This window comes from Pelophylax lessonae, assembly GCF_965119305.1.
Source record: "Pelophylax lessonae genome assembly, chromosome: 13".
Lineage (NCBI taxonomy): Eukaryota > Metazoa > Chordata > Amphibia > Anura > Ranidae > Pelophylax > Pelophylax lessonae.
The window spans coordinates 8,709,787-8,731,580 of record NC_138780.1 but is presented as its reverse complement, the minus strand read 5'-3'; the positions used below and the strand labels follow the sequence as shown (position 1 = coordinate 8,731,580).

At 43.1% G+C, this 21,794-nt stretch overlaps 1 protein-coding gene across 1 annotated transcript in view; it reads left to right on the top strand.

The window, feature by feature from the left end:
* The window catches only part of PAQR6 (progestin and adipoQ receptor family member 6), a 38,815-nt gene extending 23,905 nt beyond the window's left edge, over nt 1–14,910 (top strand). Inside the window, exons 3-8 of the mRNA XM_082242842.1 lie at nt 5,476–5,603; nt 7,959–8,164; nt 8,320–8,446; nt 11,021–11,117; nt 14,039–14,183; nt 14,287–14,910. Of these exons, the coding sequence (XP_082098968.1) occupies nt 5,476–5,603; nt 7,959–8,164; nt 8,320–8,446; nt 11,021–11,117; nt 14,039–14,183; nt 14,287–14,558 (975 nt within the window). The 3' untranslated portion in view covers nt 14,559–14,910. The remainder of the gene's footprint in view (nt 1–5,475; nt 5,604–7,958; nt 8,165–8,319; nt 8,447–11,020; nt 11,118–14,038; nt 14,184–14,286) is intronic.
* Nucleotides 14,911–21,794: the final 6,884 nt, after the last annotated feature.

The window sequence follows — 21,794 nt, the reverse complement described above, 5'->3', positions numbered from 1 at the left end:
GACAACGTTCAATCACTGTCCCGGGGTGACAACGCTCAATCACTGTCCCGGGGTGACAACGTTCAATCACTGTCCCGGGGTGACAACGCTCTATTACTGTCTCGGGGTGACAACGCTTGATCACTGTCCCGGGTTGACAACGCTCTATTACTGTCTCGGGGTGACAACGCTTGATCACTGTCCCGGGTTGACAATGCTCGATCACTGTCCCGGGTTGACAACGCTCGATTACTGTCCCGGGGTGACAACGCTCAATCACTGTCCCGGGGTGACAACACTCGATTACTATCCTGGAGTGACAACGCTCGATTACTGTCTCGGGGGGACAACACTCAATTACTGTCTCGGGGGGACAACACTCGATTACTATCCCAGGGTGACAACGCTCGATTACTGTCTGGGGGGGACAACACTCGATTACTGTCCCGGGGTGACAACGCTCGATTACTGTCCCGGGGTGACAACACTTGATTACTGTCCCGGGATGACAACACTCGATTACTGTCCCGGGGTCACAGTGCTCGATTACTGTCCCGGGGTGACAAGGCTCAATCACTGTCCCGGGGTGACAACACTCGATTACTATCCTGGGGTCACAGTGCTCGATTACTGTCCCGGAGTGAAAAGGCTCAATCACTGTCCCGGGGTGACAACACTCAATCACTGTCCTGGGGTGACAACACTTGATCACTGTCCCGGGGTGACAACACTCAATCACTGTCCTGGGGTGACAACACTTGATCACTGTCCCGGGATGACAACGCTCAATCACTGTCCCGGGATGACAACGCTCAATCACTGTCCCGGGATGACAACGCTCTATTACTGTCCTGGGGTGACAATGCTTGATTACTTTCCCGGGGTGACAACGCTCAATTACTGTCCCGGGGTGACAATGCTTGATTACAGTCCTGGTGTGACAACACTCAATTACTGTCCCGGGGGGGGACAACGCTCGATTACTGTCCCAGAGTGACAACGCTCAATTACTGTCTCGGGGGGACAACACTCAATTACTGTCTCGGGGGGACAACACTCGATTACTGTCCCGGGGGGACAACGCTCGATTACTGTCCCAGGATGACAACACTCTATTACTGTCCCGGAGTGACAACGCTCAATCACTGTCCCGGGATGACAACGCTTGATTACTGTCCCGTGGTGACAACGCTCAATTACTGTCCTGGGGTGACAATGCTTGATTACTTTCCTGGGGTGACAACGCTCAATTACTGTCCCGGGGTGACAATGCTTGATTACTGTCCCGATGTGACAGCGCTCGATTACTGCCCCGGGGGGGGACAACACTCGATTACTGTCCCGGGGTCACAATGCTTGATTACTGTCCCGATGTGACAGCGCTCGATTACTGCCCCGGGGGGGGGACAACACTCGATTACTGTCCCGGGGTCACAATGCTTGATTACTGTCCTGAGGTGACAAAGCTCGATTACTGTCCCGGGATGACAACGCTCGATCACTGTCCCGGGGGTGACAACGCTCAATCAGTGTCCCGGGCGTGACAACGCTCAATCACTGTCCCGGGGTTGAAAACGCTGCCATATTAAAGGAGGAGGCAGTGTTGTCATCTGATTTACATTGCAGGCTCCTTCCCCTCCCTTATCTCCAACACAAGGGGGAGCTGTACTGTAGTTCATAGAAGATAGCTGGGAAGAGGGGTAACATTAGTTCAGTCCATCGGATGCTAGGAGGAGGCGGGATTTTTCGCAGGATCAACAGATATATTCAGCACTTGCTGAAAAGGTTCCCAACCAGAAAAAAAAAAAAGAAAACTAATGCAGCCATCACGTGGTATGTTGTAATATATTTCAGTAGAACTACAAGGACATTTTTTTTTTTCATTTGGGGTTAGAACCCCCTGTCAGGTTTCTGCCATCTGTGTGCCATTGGGGAGATTTTCCTTCATTTCCTGTGAAGGGAATGCGGAAAATACTGCATTATGCCATATTCTCCATTATGGCCACTAGATGGAGCTGAGGAAAAATTCTGCATCATGGCCACTAGATGGAGCTGAGTAATATAGGTAAACGGGTACGCTCCTCGTCTCCATCCAGTGACCACGATGCAGATTTTTTCCTCAGTTCCATCTAGTGACCACTATGCAGTTTTATACTCTCTGCTCCATCTAGTGGCCATGATGCAGTATTTTTATTTTTCCCCAGCTCCATCTAGTGACCACTATGCGGAATTTTACTCTCCGCTCCAACTAGTGGCCACAATGCGGTATTTTCACCATTCATACTGCTTTCATTTTTTTAATGAATAACATTCGATCTGCAGAGAACAGAGCCTGAGAACGTTCGATTTTTGCCCCATTTACATAGTACAAATTTACATGCAGTTTTAATTGATAAAAAGCTATGTGATTTTTTTTTTTTTAAATACAAATAAAAATAAATAAATAAAAATTAAATTGAATAATTAAATAAAAAATTAAAAATGTAATTAAATAATTAAATAAAAACAGTAGTGAGTTTTTTTCCCCCCCTGAATTGAAAGTTCTGATCCCCTGTGTAATACAAATGGTCTCAGTGTTAGTTTATACTGCTTTTATTTTTTAATGAATAACATTCGATCTGCAGAGAACAGAGCCTGAGAACGTTCGATTTTTGCCCTATTTACATAGAACAAATTTACATGCAGTTTTAATGGATAAAAAGCTATGTGATTTTTTTTTAAATACAAATAAAAATAAATAAATAAAAATTAAATTAAATAATTAAATAAAAAAAATTAAAATTTTATTAAATAATTAAATAAAAACAGTAGTGAGTTTCCCCCCCCCCCCCCCCCTGAATTGAAAGTTCTGATCCCCTGTGTAATACAATTGGTCTCAGTGTTAGTTTTTTCCCTATAATTCCATGTTGTCATCGTCTGCACTGTTTTATTTAGTTGCTGTTCTGTTGTTACTTCCCCTTTTTTTCTGTGAAATATCACAGCGTGTTCTATCTCTTCATCTGGCAACGGGTACAGGAAGCAACCCAACTCCCATACATAAACCTCACATAAACACATTTTTTTTGGTAATTTTGTATCACACTAGTCTTGCACAACATCTTATCATAATATATTATTCCAGCAAATAATAATGATTCAAAAATTAATATTTATTATTTTGTATCACATTTATGTCCTGCACAACATCTCGTCATAATATATTATTACAGCAAATAATAATGATTCATAAATTAATATTTATTATTTTGTATCACATTTAGTCCTGCACAGCATCTCATTATAATATATTATTACAGCAAATAATAATAATGATTCATAATTTATTATTTTGTATCACATTATGTCCTGCACAACATCTCATCATAATATATTATTACAGCAAATAATAATGATTCATAAATTCATATTTATTATTTTGTATCAAATTTAAGTCCTGCACAACATCTCATCATAATATATTATTACAGCAAATAATAATAATTCATAAATGAATATTTATTATTTTGTATCACATTTATGTCCCGCACAACATCTCATCATAATATATTATTACAGCAAATAATAATGATTCAAAAATTAATATTTATTATTTTGTATCACATTATGTCCTGCACAACATCTCATCATAATATATTATTACAGCAAATAATAATGATTCAAAAATTAATATTTATTATTTTCTATCACATTTATGTCCTGCACAACCCCTCATCTTAATATATTATTACAGCAAATAATAATGATTCATAAATTAATATTTATAATTTTGTATCACATTATGTCCTGCACAACATCTCATCTTAATATTTTATTACAGCAAATAATAATAATTCATAAATTAATATTTATTATTTTGTATCACATTTATGTCCCGCACAACATCTCGTCATAATATATTATTACAGCAAATAATAATGATTCATAAATTAATATTTATTATTTTGTATCACATTTATGTCCTGCACAACACCTCATCATAATATATTATTACAGCAAATAATAATAATGATTCATAAATTAATATTTATTATTTTGTATCACATTTATGTCCTGCACAACATCTCATCTTAATATTTTATTACAGCAAATAATAATGATTCAAAAATAAATATTTATTATTTTGTATCACATTTATGTCCTGCACAACATCTTATCATAATATATTATTACAGCAAATAATAATAATTCATAAATTAATATTTATTATTTTGTATCACATTTATGTCCTGCACAACATCTCATCATAATATATTATTACAGCAAATAATAATGATTCAAAAATTAATATTTATTATTTTGTATCACATTATGTCTTGCACAACATCTCATCATAATATATCATTACAGCAAATAATAATGATTCATAAATTAATATTTATAATTTTGTATCACATTATGTCCTGCACAACATCTCATCTTAATATTTTATTACAGCAAATAATAATAATTCATAAATTAATATTTATTATTTTGTATCACATTTATGTCCTGCACAACATCTCATCATAATATATTATTACAGCAAATAATAATGATTCATAAATTAATATTTATTATTTTGTATCACATTTATGTCCTGCACAACATCTCGTCATAATATATTATTACAGCAAATAATAATGATTCATAAATTCATATTTATTATTTTGTATCAAATTTAAGTCCTGCACAACATCTCATCTTAATATTTTATTACAGCAAATAATAATGATTCAAAAATAAATATTTATTATTTTGTATCACATTTATGTCATGCACAACATCTCATCATGATATATTATTACAGCAAATAATAACGATTAATACATTAATATTTATTATTCATCCCATGTTGTAATTATACAAGATATATTCGGGATATGATCTGTGTAGTGTTGTTTTTTTTTTTTTTTTTTTTTTATTACCAAAGGCATGTAGCAGAATACATTTTGGCTTAAATATGTGAAAAAATTTTGATTTTGTTGCCAATGTTTTATAACAGAAAGTTGAAAATATTGTTTTTTGTTTTTTGTTTTTTTAAATCTTTACTCTTTTTTTTTTTATGTCATAAAAAAAAAAAAAGAAAGAGACAGTTGTGGTGAAACACCACTGAAAGAAAGCTCTATTTGTGTGGAAAAAAAATTATATAAATTTGATTGGGGTACAGCGTTTCATGACCGCGCAATTATCAGTTAAACTGGCACAGTGCTGAAAAGCAAAAAAAATAAATAAATGCCCTGGTCATGAAGGGGGGTAAAATATTCTGGTGGTAATTATTATTATATTTATATTATAACATATATTATTATTATATTTATATTATAACATATATTATTATTATATTTATTTATTTTTTTGTTTATTATTTATTATAATTGAACAACAGGGTTTTTTTCTTGTATGAAATGTCATTGGTTTCCATTTGTAGAATGTTTGGCAGAATAAATATATATTTATCTTTTTTATAACATATATAAGAAATAAGTTGGTCATCGATGACTCTTGTCAATGATTTAGGTATTTTGGGAAGATGGAATCATGTCGGGGTACCGTCACCCGAAAAGTACCGCCCTGGACTGCCTTCTCAGCTCCTTCCAAATGACCAATGAAACTGTGAACATCTGGACCCACTTCCTCCCGACATGGTGAGCCCAGGAGGCCTGTGCAGGCGCTAAGTATTGTTCTCCTGTATTATGTCTGCAGTCTCTGACCATCTCCTGTACAATGTCTGCAGTCTCTGACCATCTCCTGTACTATGTCTGCTGTCTCTGACCATCTCCTGTACTATGTCTGCAGTCTCTGACCATCTCCTGTAACATGGCTGCAGTCTCTGACCATCTCCTGTAGTATGTCTGCAGTCTCTGACCATATCCTGTAGTATGTCTGCAGTCTCTGACCATCTCCTGTAACATGTCTGCAGTCTCTGACCATCTCCTGTAACATGTCTGCAGTCTCTGACCATCTCCTGTAGTATGTCTGCAGTCTCTGACCATCTCCTGTAACATGTCTGCAGTCTCTGACCATCTCCTGTAGTATGTCTGCAGTCTCTGACCATCTCCTGTACTATGTCTGCAGTCTCTGACTATCTCCTGAAGTATGTCTGCAGTCTCTGACCATCTCCTGTAGTATGTCTGCAGTCTCTGACCATCTCCGGTAGTGTGTCTTCAGTCTCTGACCATCTCCTGTAGTATGTCTGCAGTCTCTGACCATCTCCTGTAGTATGTTTGCAGTCTTTGACCATCTCCTGTAGTATGTCTGCAGTCTCTGACCATCTCCTGTAGTATGTCTGCAGTCTCTGACCATCTCCTGTAGTACGTTTTGCAGTCTCTGACCATCTCCCGTTCTATGTCTACAGTCTCTGACCTTCTACTGTAGTATGTTTTGAAGTCTCTGACCATCCCCTGTAGTACGTTTTGCAGTCTCTGACCATCTCCCGTTCTATGTCTACAGTCTCTGACCTTCTACTGTAGTATGTTTTGCAGTCTCTGACCATCCCCTGTAGTATGTTTTGCAGTCTCTGACCATCCCCTGTAGTATGTTTTGAAGTCTCTGACCATCCCCTGTAGTATGTTTTGCAGTCTCTGACCATCCCCTGTAGTATGTTTTGCAGTCTCTGACCATCTCCTGCAGTATGTTTTGCAGTCTCTGACCATCCCCTGTAGTATGTCTGCAGTCTCTGACCATCTCCTGTAGTATGTCTGCAGTCTCTGACCATCCCCTGTAGTATGTTTTGCAGTCTCTGACCATCCCCTGTAGTATGTTTTGCAGTCTCTGACCATCCCCTGTAGTATGTTTTGCAGTCTCTGACCATCCCCTGTAGTATGTTTTGCAGTCTCTGACCATCCCCTGTAGTATGTTTTGCAGTCTCTGACCATCTCCTGTAGTATGTCTGCAGTCTTTGACCATCTCCTATTGTATGTCTGCAGTCTTTGACCATCTCCTATTGTATGTCTGCAGTCTCTGACCATCTCCTGTAGTATGTCTGCAGTCTCTGACCATCTCCTGTACCATGTCTGCAGTCTCTGACCATCTCCTGTAGCAGGTCTGCAGTCTCTGACCATCTCCTGTAGTATGTTTGCAGTCTTTGACCATCTCCTGTAGTATGTCTGCAGTCTCTGACCATCTCCTGTAGTATGTCTGCAGTCTCTGACCATCTCCTGTAGTACGTTTTGCAGTCTCTGACCATCTCCCGTTCTATGTCTACAGTCTCTGACCTTCTACTGTAGTATGTTTTGAAGTCTCTGACCATCCCCTGTAGTACGTTTTGCAGTCTCTGACCATCTCCCGTTCTATGTCTACAGTCTCTGACCTTCTACTGTAGTATGTTTTGCAGTCTCTGACCATCCCCTGTAGTATGTTTTGCAGTCTCTGACCATCCCCTGTAGTATGTTTTGAAGTCTCTGACCATCCCCTGTAGTATGTTTTGCAGTCTCTGACCATCCCCTGTAGTATGTTTTGCAGTCTCTGACCATCTCCTGCAGTATGTTTTGCAGTCTCTGACCATCCCCTGTAGTATGTCTGCAGTCTCTGACCATCTCCTGTAGTATGTCTGCAGTCTCTGACCATCCCCTGTAGTATGTTTTGCAGTCTCTGACCATCCCCTGTAGTATGTTTTGCAGTCTCTGACCATCCCCTGTAGTATGTTTTGCAGTCTCTGACCATCCCCTGTAGTATGTTTTGCAGTCTCTGACCATCCCCTGTAGTATGTTTTGCAGTCTCTGACCATCCCCTGTAGTATGTTTTGCAGTCTCTGACCATCTCTTGTAGTATGTTTTGCAGTCTCTGACCATCTCCTGCAGTATGTTTTGCAGTCTCTGACCATCCCCTGTAGTATGTTTTGCAGTCTCTGACCATGTCCTGTAGTAGTGTGATAAGCCCCAGATGTCAGGGACTGTATATAAGGACTCCTCCATCTAGTAGGTTGACCATCTCTGATATGAGGTCTGTTCTGTATAGTCAATGATGGATTAGTAAGCGTTGTCTCCTTTCTGTGTGCCCAGGTATTTCCTGTGGAGGTTCCTCCTGCTCTCATACACACTGGACTTTCTCGGGGACCCGTACAATTGGCCCCTCCTGGTTTACATGATGCTGATCTGCCTTTACCCCTTCACCTCCAGCTTCGCCCACACCTTCAGTAGTATGTCTGCCCATGCCCGCCATATCTGCTACTTCTTGGACTACGGAGCCCTCAGCCTCTACAGCCTGGGTAGGTACCGGATTGGTCCTTGTTCATTTCCCAGGTAAGTAGTCATTCTTGGCACCAATTCTTTTATAGTCTTTTTGCTCTGTCTAACGGATATTTTTTTTGTACTCATGAACAATGGTCTTGTTCCATTTTACCAATATGCTCTCTTCCCATAGGCTGTGCCTTCACCTATGGGGCCTACGTCATGCCTGACCGCTGGGTGAACGGCACCCTGCACCGATATTATGTCCCCATCGCAGCCTTCAATACCTTCATCTGCACTGGCCTCTCCTGCTACTCTCGGTATGTACTGCCAATGACCACACATTGACAGCCATTGCCTTCATTCCACCTGTATAGTCAGATTTTGAGGATAACCCCCAAAAAACACGTTCCTCCCAGTACCCCCTTCTTCTTTTTACACATTGTCCTCTATGGTGGGTAGTGTACCTCAGTACTGGGATAGGTTCTTCCAGTGCCCCAGGAAAGGATACAGAACTGAGCCCCCTCTCCTGATGCATGCCATAGAACCTTGTGCCCATTCTTTGCCCCCTTGCTCCAACTACCCCTGGTTGGCATGGGGTGTGCACTGCCCCTGCATGGCCAATCGCTTTGCTTTGTTGTGGCTAGAAGGTAGTCGCACATGCACAGTGTGTTTTTGTGCCAGCTGTGGCGGTCAGAGCAGACATGAAACTGCAGCCCCCGGTTGCTAGCCACTGATCTGGAGCTTGTATGCAGTGAGGAAGCGCCCTCCCCTACCGCAGCCCCTGGTTGCTAGCCACTGATCTGAAACTTGCTTGCAGTGAGGGGGTCCCTCCCCTTACCTACTGCAGCCCCTAGTTGTTAGCCACTGATCTGGAGCTTGCATGCAATGAGGGGGTGCCCTCCATTACGGCAGCCCCTAGTTTTTAGCCACTGATCTGGAGCTTGCATGCAATGAGGGGGTGCCCTCCCCCACTGCAGCCCCTGGTTGCTAGCCACTGATTTGGAGCTTGCATGCGATGAGAGGCTGCCCTCCCTTACTGCAGCCCCTGGTTGCCAGACACAGATCTGAAACTTGCATGCAGTGAGGGGGTCCCTTCCCTACCGCAGCCCCTGGTTGCTAGCCACTGATTTGGAGTTTGCATGTGATGAGGGAGTGCCCTCCCTTATTGCAGCCCCTGGTTGCTAGCCACTGATCTGAAACTTGCATGCAGTGAGGGGGTCCCTCCCCTACTACAGCCCCTAGTTGTTAGCCACTGATCTGGAGCTTGCATGCAATGAGGGGGTGCCCTCCCCTACTGCAGCCCCTGGTTGCTAGCCACTGATCTTGAGCTTGCATGCAGTGAGGGGGTACCCTGCCCTACTGCAGCCCCTGGTTGCTAGCCACTGATCTGGAGCTTGCATGCAGTGAGGGGGCACCCTGCCCTACTGCATGCCCTGGTTGCTAGTCACTGATCTGGAGCTTGCATGTGGTGAGGGGGCACCTTCCCCTACTGCAGCCCCTAGTTGCTATCCACTGATCTGGAGCTTGTATGTGATGATGGGGTGCCCTCTCCTACTGCAGCCCCTGGTTACTAGCCACTTATCTGGAGCTTGTATATGATAAGGGGATGCCCTCCCCAACTGCAGCCCCTGGTTGCTAGCCACTGATCTGGAGCTTGCATGAGGTGTGGCGGGTCCCCCCCCCTAGTGCAGCCCTTGTTTGCTAGCCACTAATCTGGAGCTTGCACACGATGAGGGGGCGCTCTCTCTTCAACTGCTGAACCCTTCTTCACTCCTTCCAAGACCTTCTGCTCTTCAGCTCCCACGTCACCTCCTCCTATGCTCACCTCCAGGACTTTTCCAGAGCCTCTCCCATCCTCTGGAACTCCCTACCCCAATCTGTCTGACTATCCCCTACTCTGTCTACTTTTGGACAATCTCTGAAAACGCATCTCTTTGGAAAAACCTATCCTGCCCCACCTAACAACTGTACATTTATTTTCTCCATCAGCTCATCCCCCACAGCTTTTACCTTTTGTATCTCTTGACCCTCCCTCTTAGATTGTAAGCTCTAACAAGCAGGGCCCTCTGATTCCTTCTGTATTAAAGTGTATTGTAACTGTACTGTCTGCCCTCATGTTGTAAAGTGCTGCCCAAACTGTTGGCACTATGTAATAATAACCCTGGGTGGCTGCCCCACCTGCCCATCCCTTGTCCCGGCCCTGATGCACCTACTCTTAAATCCTTCACTTGTTGTACAGGGCACTTGTTTTACTGAGCCAAAGTAAAGGGCGAAGTATTGGGAACCAATGACATGACTGAGTCGCCAATCTGTTAGGGAACCAAATACAAATAGACATAAAAATGTAAAGTCGATACATGTGGCTTAATTTACCTAACCCTACTTAATGCTGTCCATGTGGTAGTGAGGTGGGTTAGTGGTAACACTACTGCCTTGGGTTCCAATTGGATCATTAGTTCGAATCCAGGACAGGATGCTATCTACATGGAGTTTGCATGCTCTGTCTGTGCTTGCATGGGTTTCCTCCAGGTCCTCTGGTTGCCCCCCACATTCCAAAAACATGCTGGTAGGTATTTGTCCCTGGCATGTGTGTACAATGTGTTATTGACTTCTGTATGCCAGTCCCAAGTCAAGCAAGGTTGAAAAAAAAATCTAGTGACCTTCCTTGTAGAAAATTTGCCAAATTTCTATAAAAATGGATCTCAGGCAAGTTTCCCAAAAAGCTGACTCATAGAATGCTGATTGCACTAACTGATCTTTAGATCTTTAGATAGCCACAAGAGGCTCTCCTAATTTTGTGGGCGTCTGTTGATTTGTACATGAATCAAAAGTTGGATGGAGGCTATTCAGAAAATGAAGACCTTATTATGTTATGTCTCATTCATCAACAGATTCCTGGAAGTAGACCGGCCAGCGTTAAGTAAAGTTCTGCGCACGGTGGCTTTTGTGCACCCCTTCGTCTTTGACAACATCCCTCTGTTCTACCGGGTGAGTCATCTATTTATAAGTAAAAGTATCTAGTGGAGTTGCTTGGGTTGAGTGATGTCACCAAAGCTCCTGTGGGTTTGGACTTTGCTTTGTGTTGTACCTTGTGAAGACCAGGAACTGGTGGCCTCTCGGAAGTAGATACCTTTAGGAAGGGCTTATCTGTCTATTCTGCACCAGTGACACCAGTGAGTGGCCATTTTGTTCTCCATCATTGAACGGACAGCTGTTCGATAGGTTGCCAAAGCCCATGAAGACTTTACTTTATCTAGGTCAGGATATGGATAGTATTAGTAGAAGCATCTCCTTTTGGCTAAGATCAAGTGTAGTATCTGTTCTTATCAGTTGGTATGGACCTTAGCTAGTACCGGTATGACCAAAACCTGGAGCGCCTGGAGGTACCGGGGTATGGGGAGTAGGTCATCCGGAAAGCATGTAGGGTCCGCCGCCTTCTGATTTGAATGGGTTAAGCTGTTCTTACCAGTTTGAAGAGGGCAAGAAAGCCAGTCTGTCCTGGAGGCCGGTTAGTATTGCTCCTGGATGTAATTGGCTGAAGAATGGGATGGCGATGGGAGGGCTTTACCTCCTGGGTTGAATCTGGCCTTGCAAAAGGCTTGTCCTTAGTTGAAGGTAGGCTCTCCCTAAGCTGTTCATGTTCCGACGTCTGCTGGTAGGGATAGGCTGCACTGGTCGGTGCCAAAGGCCCAGACCGAAAAAAAGCCAGTGGTGTACGTGCCCCTGGGGTGGCAGCCCAGGGGTGCTGTAATTCTCATTGGTGAGGCGCAGTTCACTTTTGAGTTTTTGGCACCTTGGTCACTGCCCCACATACACACTTTTTACGCACCTGCCTCTTGGGACGGGCCTTTTGGCTGGCACCAGAGGAATTTTTTATTCCTGGTCGGGGGGCCTGTCAAGGTCTTGCACTTTGACACTACCCAGCACTTCTCCACTTCCCTTTCCCCACTCTTTTTTTCTTTGTTGTGTGTCACGTTTGTCCCTTTTTGGTTGTCACTGGCACGACAAGTATGGCGTAGGTCCTCAGGCCTGCCCTGAATGTCTTGGGAGGCGGTGGATATGGCCTTCTGGCTTAGTTAGCCCTCTCTCATAGGGACTCCCTTCGGGGGAGCCCCACCAAGTACTTGGGGTGGGCTGTTTCGGCAGTCCCCCCCGGAGAACGGGGTCTGCCTGGTTTCTGCTGGGCAGGCCATAGTGAGTACCTCACTCCCCGTCAGGAGTCTTGCGCCCCGGAGGATCAGGGTCAGGGCCCTTCCTCTTCTGAGGAGGGCTATGTGTACGCCTTGTGCACTTTTTGTGTCTCGCGTTTTGCGTGTGTGCACTTTTTTATGCACCGGGTGTTAGTCTTTGAGTGTGTTCACACACCACAGGCTTTAAATAAAAAAAAAAAAATCCTCTAAATTTGGGATTTTAAGGGCAGTTACACAACTTTTGTAACTGCCCTTAAAATCCCAAATTTAGAGGAGATGCTTCTTTTTATATTTGTTGTTTAATCTATGGAATGGTGGCAATACATACCGCCAGTGGTTTGAGATTCAATTAGGTAATGGATGGTATTAGTTAGTCACATTCAGCTAGACTTATTCTGTAATGTTGAAGGCATTTCAATGCTCATTCAAGTAGCTTCTTTCTAAAGGGCATCCTTCCAAGGACAGTGAGGTAGACATTGTGGACAGAAAGGGCAAGGTTCATAAGAGGTTCATAAGAGGTTCAGAAGAGGTGCAAAAGAGGCCATCTACATGAAACCGAAACAACCATCCCTAAATGAAGGTGGGGGCCTTTGACGCCATCTACCACCCATATATATATATATAATTACTTTTTCATATTTTTACCCCAGCCCTTTGACATTAATGAATACTTTTAACCACGTAACACTACAATCAACACCTATCCCAACAGACTTAAGGGTATCATGGTGATTGAATTATGTGAATTAGAAAAATGTGTCTTCACAAACTTTCACATCACTTATATCACACATTTGATAATACCATGGGTATTAGAGAAAAGTACCTGGGTTACTGGTGTGGGTATAAACACTGGGATATGTTCTTCAAACTCATTTGAACTGGGGTACACCCTTGGATGTGCTATGTAAAACCTTCTACTTTGCGGAATAAGTCCAGCTGAACGTGAATAAATACTACAAGTGAGAGTTTGCTAAAGCTTACAACTTCATATCTCTTCAGTTTTCTTGGTTCCAAAGGTAGTGTTTATGTATCATTTGTTTTTAATTATCTCCTCTATGATCTCCCTCCTTTATGATTGACCAAACTAAAGCCCCGTACACACGATCAGATTATCGAACGATCTGTCCTCCGTTTTCAGTGGCATGCTAGTCTGATGTGGAAAGTGAAGAGGTTTTTTTCATATGAATTTTCCCGTACGACAGAATTCTACTTCAGAAGTGATGTCATGTGTTGGATTGCTTTGTATGTGTTCTTTCGTCTCTGAGCATGCCTAGTCTTGCTCTTAAGTTTTTTTTCCGTCGAAATCTGTACTAATGAGACGAAAATCGGACGTTGTATTACGGACAACAAAAATTTTATAGCCTGCACATCAGGATTTTGTCAGCCGAAAAGTCGGAGTCGGCTGTCGAAAGCACCATACTATCAATCCGAACATCGGCAGATCGGTCGTCGGACGAAACTTCCCTTCGGATTTTCTTATCGTGTGTACAGGGCTTTAGTCTGATGTTTCCTTCGGAGAGGCTAATATCTCTTCTTTTGAAAGGTACTAATAATTCAGTGTTTGGTGGAGAGTTAAACCCCCTGACAGTTTCCTCTGTCCCTCAGGGACTCTGTTTGTGGGATCTCTGAGTTGAGTTGGACTTTTTAACTATAGTTTGTTCCTACAGCTTTTAACGTTTCTTGATGATATGTCCATCTTCTGTCCACATCCTACAGCTCCTTTTCTGCTACGGAGAAGGTTGCAACTGGAATGAAGCCATCCCTCTTCATCTTTATCACCTCTTCTTTGCTTTCTGGACCGGTTTTCTCTTTGCTTCTCATCTCCCCGAACGTCTGGCCCCTGGTCGCTTTGACTACATTGGTAAGATTCCCTCAAAATAGAAGAGTTTTGGAAAGATCATTTGTGAGGTAGCTTAATTCTTTTGTTGGAATAATATTTTTCTTTTGTTTACACTCCCTTGCAGGTCACAGTCACCAGCTCTTCCACATCTGTGCCGTCATGGGAACCCATTTCCAGATGGAAGCGGTGCTGACCGACCAATTGTCTCGCAAGGCTTGGCTCAGCTCATACTCCGAGACTGACTCGTTGGCAATTACTTTGGGCGTCGCAGCCACTTCGGTGTTAGGAAACGTCATGCTCATCTGTTTCTTCACAGCGACTTTGCTTTGGTCACCTCGAGCCAACTCAATTCTCCAAAATAACATCCCGGCGGAGGCGAAAGCCAAGGGGCATTGACCATACTACTACCCCACCCAAGAACTTTGTAGACGTTCTTTTGTCTGCACGGCCAGTCCTCATCTCAGCATTAGCAGCCATAGGGGTCCCCCCACCTTCTCAGCCTCAGGGGCCAAACTTCTTCTAAGCTCATTTCTTTTTGAGATGACGCATTTATTTCCTTTTCTCAAAAAGAAAAAAAAAAAAAGAGCAGTGCCGTGTATAACTTCCACAAATTTTGTACTCAGTAACCTACTTTAGCCTTAGCTAAATTCAGTCCTCTAACTTGAGTTCAGAGATTGACTTTGAACCCAACTCAATGGAAGAATGCAGTCATATCCAAACCCAACTCAATGGAAGAATGCAGTCATATCCAAACCCAACTCAATGGAAGAATGCAGTCATATCCAAACCCAATTCAATGGAAGAATGCAGTCATATCCAAACCCAATTCAATGGAAGAAAGCAGTCATATCCAAACCCAATTCAATGGAAGAAAGCAGTCATATCCAAACCCAACTCAATGGAAGAGTGCAGTCATATCCAAACCCAACTCAATGGAAGAATGCAGTCATATCCAAACCCAATTCAATGGAAGAAAGCAGTCATGTCCGAAATATTGGTTCAATCCGTTATCTACAGTATATGCCCAAAACAAGCAACGAATATCCCAATGTTTCCCTCAAGCTTGGAAAATGTTCTAAATTTTATAGTATAGAAATGCCACCATTGTCCTCTCCAAATGACCTTGATGGCTCATATGAGGAGGACAAGAGACATCTGACAAATGTGAGGAGGAGATATAAATAAGGACAAAGGAGGTAGGTCCTAAAATGCTCACGTTGTTGCATTGTTTCAAAGCATTTAGGTAGAGGAAGGTCTTCTTCTGTAGTTGGACATGTGTTGTATAGGTGCTTTATTTCGCCTGTGTTGGCCGTGGACTCTTTAGAAGAAGTCTTTTAATATCAATCTCCTTGCAGTTAGATTTGGAAATGTAATCAGTGATTTAGATAAAATGAAAAAAAAAGGGGGCTTGCACCAAATTATACCAAATCCATGAAAAATAAATGCATCTCAGTGTGTTTCTGAGGATGTTGCATCGTGATGATAAAACGCGTTGGGCGGAATTTTTGGTTCGGCACACACTGGGCGACCAGCGGCACTTCCTTAATGCTCTTCCAAGTATTTTTTTACTCATGTAAGTGCAATTTTAAGTGTGTTACATAAAACGGTTTTACACTATGGTAGGACTCCCCTTTCTCTCTTTAATACCTCGGTATGAGCAAGGGAAATATACAGAATGATCCTGCGGTGGCAATCTTCCGTAGAGAGGTGTGTGGTGTTCCAAGGCTCCAGGTCTAGAGGTCCAGGAACAAATCAGTTTAACAACAAGCGCTATTTGACTTACTTGTTTATTGAAAGAGTTCATATCCATCTGGTGAGTGTGGACTTTAGTGTGCATTGGGGACAAGGCATCGGTATGAGCAAGGGAAATATACAGAGTGATCCAGCAGTGGCAATCTTCCATAGAGAGGTGTGTGGTGTTCCAATGCTCCAGGTCTAGAGGTCCAGGAACATATCAGTTTACCAACAAGAGCTATTTGACTTACTGTTTATTGTCATATCCATCTGGTGAGTGTGGACTGGAGTGTGCATTGGGGACAAGGCATCGGTATGAGCAAGGGAAATATACAGAGTGGTCCAGTGGTGGCAATCTTCCGTAGAGAGGTGTGTGGTGTTTCACAGCTCCAGGTCTAGAGGTCCAGGAACATATCAGTTTACCAACAAGAGCTATTTTGACTTAATTGTTTATTGCAAGAGATCATATCCATCTGGTGAGTGTGGAGTGTGCCTTAGGGACAAGGCATCGTTATGAGCAAGGGAAATATACAGAATGATTCAGCAGTGGCAACCTTCCGTAGATAGGTGTGTGGTGTTTACCGGCTCCAGGTCTAGAGGTCCAGGAACATATCAGTTTAACAACAAGGGCTACTTGACTTGCTTATTTATTGCAAGAGGTCATATTCATCTGGTGAGTGTGGTGTGTGCATTGGGGACAAGGCATTGGTATAAGCAAGGGAAATATACAGAGTGATCCAGCGGTGGCAATTTTCCGTAGAGAGGTGTGTGGTGTTTCATGGCTCCAGGTCTAGAGGTCCAGGAACATATCAGTTTAACAACAAGGGCTATTGGACTTACTTGTTTATTGCAAGAGATCATATTCATCTGGTGAGTGTGGAGTGTGCCTTGCGGACACCGTGGATTAGAACAACGGTTTATGTGCTTGGAGCATGTGGTGCATAAAATAACAGAGAAGCACATTTGTTATTATTTTTTTGGCCATTTTCTGGACTTTTATTTGGATATTAATCGAATCACATAGTATTTATGAAAACACTTTTATTAAAATTGCACATACATGAGTAAAAAAATACTTGGAACAGGATTAAGTTAGTGCTGTTGGTCCCCCAGCGTACATTCCAGCTGGACCAGAAGTGACACACTGTAAGTTCCGTCCAACATGTTTTGTCATCAACATGCGACGTCAGAAGCACAGTTGTTATTATTTTTTTGGCCATTTTCTGGACTTTTATTGGATATTAATCGAATCACATGGTATTTATGAAAAAACTTTTATTAAAATTGCACATACATGAGTAAAAAATACTTGGAACAGGATTAAGGAAGTGCCGTTGGTCCCCCAGCATGCATTCCAGCTGGACCAGAAGTGACGCACCATAAGTTCCGTCCAACGTGTTTTGTCATCAACATGCGACGTCCTCAGGAGCACACTGAGATGTTTGGATTTAGTATGGATTGCTGCTTTTTTTTTTTATATCATTTCATCTGTTTACCACTGTTTTGTGTTTAGAATAGCAGCTGCGCATTTATATTATTTTATTGGTATAGTGAGTGTAATTCTTTATTGTATGAATCAGTGATCTAGGTCATGGCTATAAGGTCGTGTCTGGTCACACTATTGTGCCACTGAAAGTCTGCTACGATCGGCTGATAAATATTCAGCAATCAATCTCGTCACCTCGGTGACAATGAGCCTTAAAAAGACCATCTTCAAGTGTATTCAATGTGGTGATTGTGAAAAATCGTCTCCAGAGATCTTCAGTTGTGCAATAATGCAATGACAACCCTCCATAGGAAGCGGAGAGCCGTGTGACATCCAAGCCCTTATGTGAAATCTGTTGTTTTCAGATGGACCGGGTGTTAAGGATGGAGCTACCATATCTACTCATAGAACTGAATAAATATCTGTAGCAACTCCTCTGACAGACCGAAGTACATTGGTATCAGATAAGGGGTTGGACCTTACACAGCCATTGAATCTCCTATGGAAGTTCATTACAAAACTCTCTATTTTAGGTAAACGGAAAGATTTGAAATTTTTCCTGGAGAGCCTCTAAGGCTAAACTCCAGGCTGATATAAAAGGCACAAATTGTTGCAGTGTTGCAATCACTAAAACATCATAAATCACAATCAAGGATTCTTTAACCAGGTCTGGATTGGAAGGATTTGCCCCCTTAAAACTGTGGCAGTCGGCAAGTGCTTAAAAAGAGTTTTTGCTGTGCGAATGCCTCAAGCATTCTCACAGCTGTCACGAATAATCACCTAAATTGTGTCTAATGTGTTTATTTCCAATGTTCGTCAGCTCCATCTAGTGGCCATAATTCAGTATTTTCCTGAAATACTTCAATTAGTAAAAAAACAAATTATGGCCACTAGATAGAGCTGATGATTATTGCTGTCAGGCTTTCACCTAATGTAGGTAGTCAGACACTATAGCTAGCTACTGTGTTCTTCACATTATAGCAACCCCCTTTCCGATGAAGCAAGCAAGCCTACCGGTACTCAGTTGCCCCCAGGACTTATACACAATGCTATAATGCCTGGCTACTACGCCGCGGCAGGCACAAATTGAGCAAAGCGAACAGGTACCTATTGATGGCAGATAGGCAGAGGAGCTCAATGACAGTTCGGGTAGGAGGAAGGCAGAGATCAGAGAATAGTCGTTATCCGATCCGAGGTCATTCACAGGGAAATCCAATCTAGCAGAGCAGACAAACAGGGAGCTTGGAGCACGTGTAACAAATGCGATATCACAAGCATGAGACTGCAGGCTTGGCTGGCTTAAATCAGGCTTAAATCAGGTTTGGTCTCCACCCAGAGACTGGCCACATTAATCACCTTGCAGACAAGGAGAATGCCACAGCCAAACGCAGGATGATGGAATGAGGAGCAGGAGCGCTAGACGCTGATATTAGATACAATATCTGTGATGGGTGTGGGAATGCTTGAGGCTTGAGGTGTATTTTTTATTGCTAGAAGTGTTAGTCCCTGAATATGACTTGGTGTCAGCCTCTTGCAATCGCCTGTACAGTAGAGCTGAGACTGGAAGAGGGAGATTGCAAAGAGTTTTAATCCCGGAATATGACTTAGTTACAGCCTCCTGCAATGCCCTGTACAGAATAGCTAAGACTGAGAGAGGGAGAAGAAGCAGAAAGGTGTGCTGCAGTGCTCATGTGCTAACAAGGGATATGCTGATGGAAGGAGAGAGCAGAGAGACAAAAAACAAGCTTATCTGCCTGTTGCTTCTTCTTTCACTATCTGGGAGGGGGAGGCCTACAATTGTCACATAGATGCAGCAGAGAAAAATCAGGTCATGTGCCTTACCAGACAGGGCTGTGCAGAGCTGTGTAAATCTCAGAACTGGATGGACATAAAAGCTCATTCTATTTAGCTGTTTGCCTGGAGTTCTGCTTTAAGCTACGGAAATTTGGAGTGCAAGGTAACCTCTTAAATTTTTGGGTTATACTCTTGGTGAGTCTTGTTATATTCTTGGTGAGCATAGTAATTCCCTTCTACTTTGTTGGTCCCGTGATGGGAACAAAGTGTAGGATCTTGGGCATGGGTAGATGTTGAACCTCTTGGCTTCTCCAGGAATAGAGAAATCAAAATAGGTCAACGAGGTTCTGCTGGATATCCAACGAAACCTCAGAATTAAATACTGTATCTCCCTTCCAGAGTTCCTGAGGGATCTAAGGAGCCAGGGTTCCACTTCGTAACGTTCACTAAAACCGAAAGAACTGATTTCTAGCTTGGTCTGTCTTTTAACCTTGTTTTGACTTGCCGGGAGGGGATTTTAGCAGCTGTTTGGACGGCCAGTGGACGTCCAGTACCACCCTGGGCCTCAAAAGAGGAAAATATTTGTCAGTAAATCCGCAGTGGGGAGGAGGAGGAGAGCTAGTGTAGGGTCACGGAATGTTCAGAAGTGGATATGGAAAATGGATTGTGTGGGATTGCGGTTGGCCGGTCTGGGCTGGCCTACATTAACCCTTTCATGGTGTGGTGTATGGCAAGCTTCTATTCACGTGAATGGTTAGACCGGATGTTTTTGGATAAGTAGGTTTGTCTATTTGTACGTGAGATGTAGAAGAAAATTAGAAGGATCTTTGTTTTGATGGAATATGTGGAAAGGGATTTTTCTGTTGTTGGAGTAATTTCCTGTATATCTAGGCACCTGAACAAATATGTTAACTTGATAGTCTATTTCTTGTGTGAGCAGCTTATCATCTGATGTAACCTTCAGTTTTCAGTTGGTCAGAATGATTTTGATGTTTTGGTACAGGGTGATACAGAACAACACCAAGGGTGACTGGTTCTGTGCCATAGAGTTAACTATTGATTGAGGCCCAGGGATCAAATCCAAGCAGACCTACAGTAAACGGAATCTGAGGCCCAGGGATCAAATTCAAGCAGACCTACAGTAAACACTGAAACCTATCCAGTTTGACCCCTCCTTCTGCCTTGTCACCCTATGCATTAAAAGAGTTGTTTAGTGCTTGCCTGTCATCAAGAAATTGCTCCTCAGGGGTACTTGTGTGCCAAGACACTAGCCATGTGGTCCAACCGAAAGGTGTGTGGCCTTCAGGCAAAGCCACCCAAGCCAAGTGGTTTCCACTAAAAGAGCTTGGTGTGTAGCCTTCAGGCAAAGCCAGCCAAGCAATGTTGTTTCCACCATAAGGGCTTGGCGTGTTGCCTTCAGGCAAAGACAGCCAAGCCATGTGGTTTCCACTAAAGGGGCCTGCCATGTGGCATTCAGACAAAGTCAACCAAGCCATGTGCTTTTCACCAAAAGGGCTTTACATAGTTTTTTTTTTACATAGTTAGTGAGGTTGAAAAAAGACATCAGTCCATCCAGTTCAATCTATGATGCGTGTGTGTGTGTTTGCTTTTAACCGTACATTGTATACCCCTGTATGTTGTACATTGTATACCCCTGTATGTTGTGGTCTCTAAGGTGCCCATCTAATAGTTTTTTGAAACTATCAATGCTCCCTGCTGTTACGACTGCTTGTGGAAGAGAATTCCACATCCTTACCGCTCTTACAGTGAAGAACCCCTTACGCACTATAAGGTTAAACCGCCTTTTCTCTAGTTTTAGTGAGTGGCCACGTGTCTTCTTGTATTCCCTTTCTCTGAATAGTTTGTTCCTTATGCTAGGCTTTAGTTTTGGCCTTCAGGCAAAGCCAGCCATGCCATGTGGTTTCCACCAAAAGAGCTTGGTGCCTAGCCTTCAGGCAAAGCCAGCCAAGCCATGTTGTTTCCACCATAAGGGCTTGGCGTGTGGCCTTCAGGCAAAGCCAGCCAAGCCATTTGGTTTCCACTAAAGGGGCCTGCCGTGTGGCATTCAGCCAAAGTCAACCAAGCCATGTGCTTTTCACCAAAAGGGCTTTAGTTTTGGCCTTCAGGCAAAGCCAGCCATGCCATGTGGTTTCCACCAAAAGGGCTTGGTGTGTAGCCTTTAGGCAAAGCCAACCGAGCTACGTGGTTTCCACCAAAAGGGCTTGGTGTGTAGCCTTCAGGCAAAGCCAACCGAGCTATGCGGTTTCTGCCAAAAGGGCTTGTTGTGTGGCCTCCAAGCAAAGCCAGCCAAGACATGTGGTTTCCACTAAAGGGGCCTGTTGTGTGGCATTCAGACAAAGTAAGCCAAGCCATGTGGTTTTCATCAAAAGGGTTTTTAGTTTTGGCCTTCAAGCAATGCAAGCCATGCCATGTGGTTTCCACCAAAAGGGCTTAGTGTGTAGTCTTCAGGCAAAGCCAACCGAGCTACGTGGTTTCCGCCAAAAGGGCTTAGTGTGTGGCCTCCAGGCAAAGCCAGTCAAGCCATGGGGTTTCCACCAATAGGGCTTGTTGTGTGGCCTCCAAGCAAAGCCAGTCAAGCCATGTGGTTGGTGTGTAGC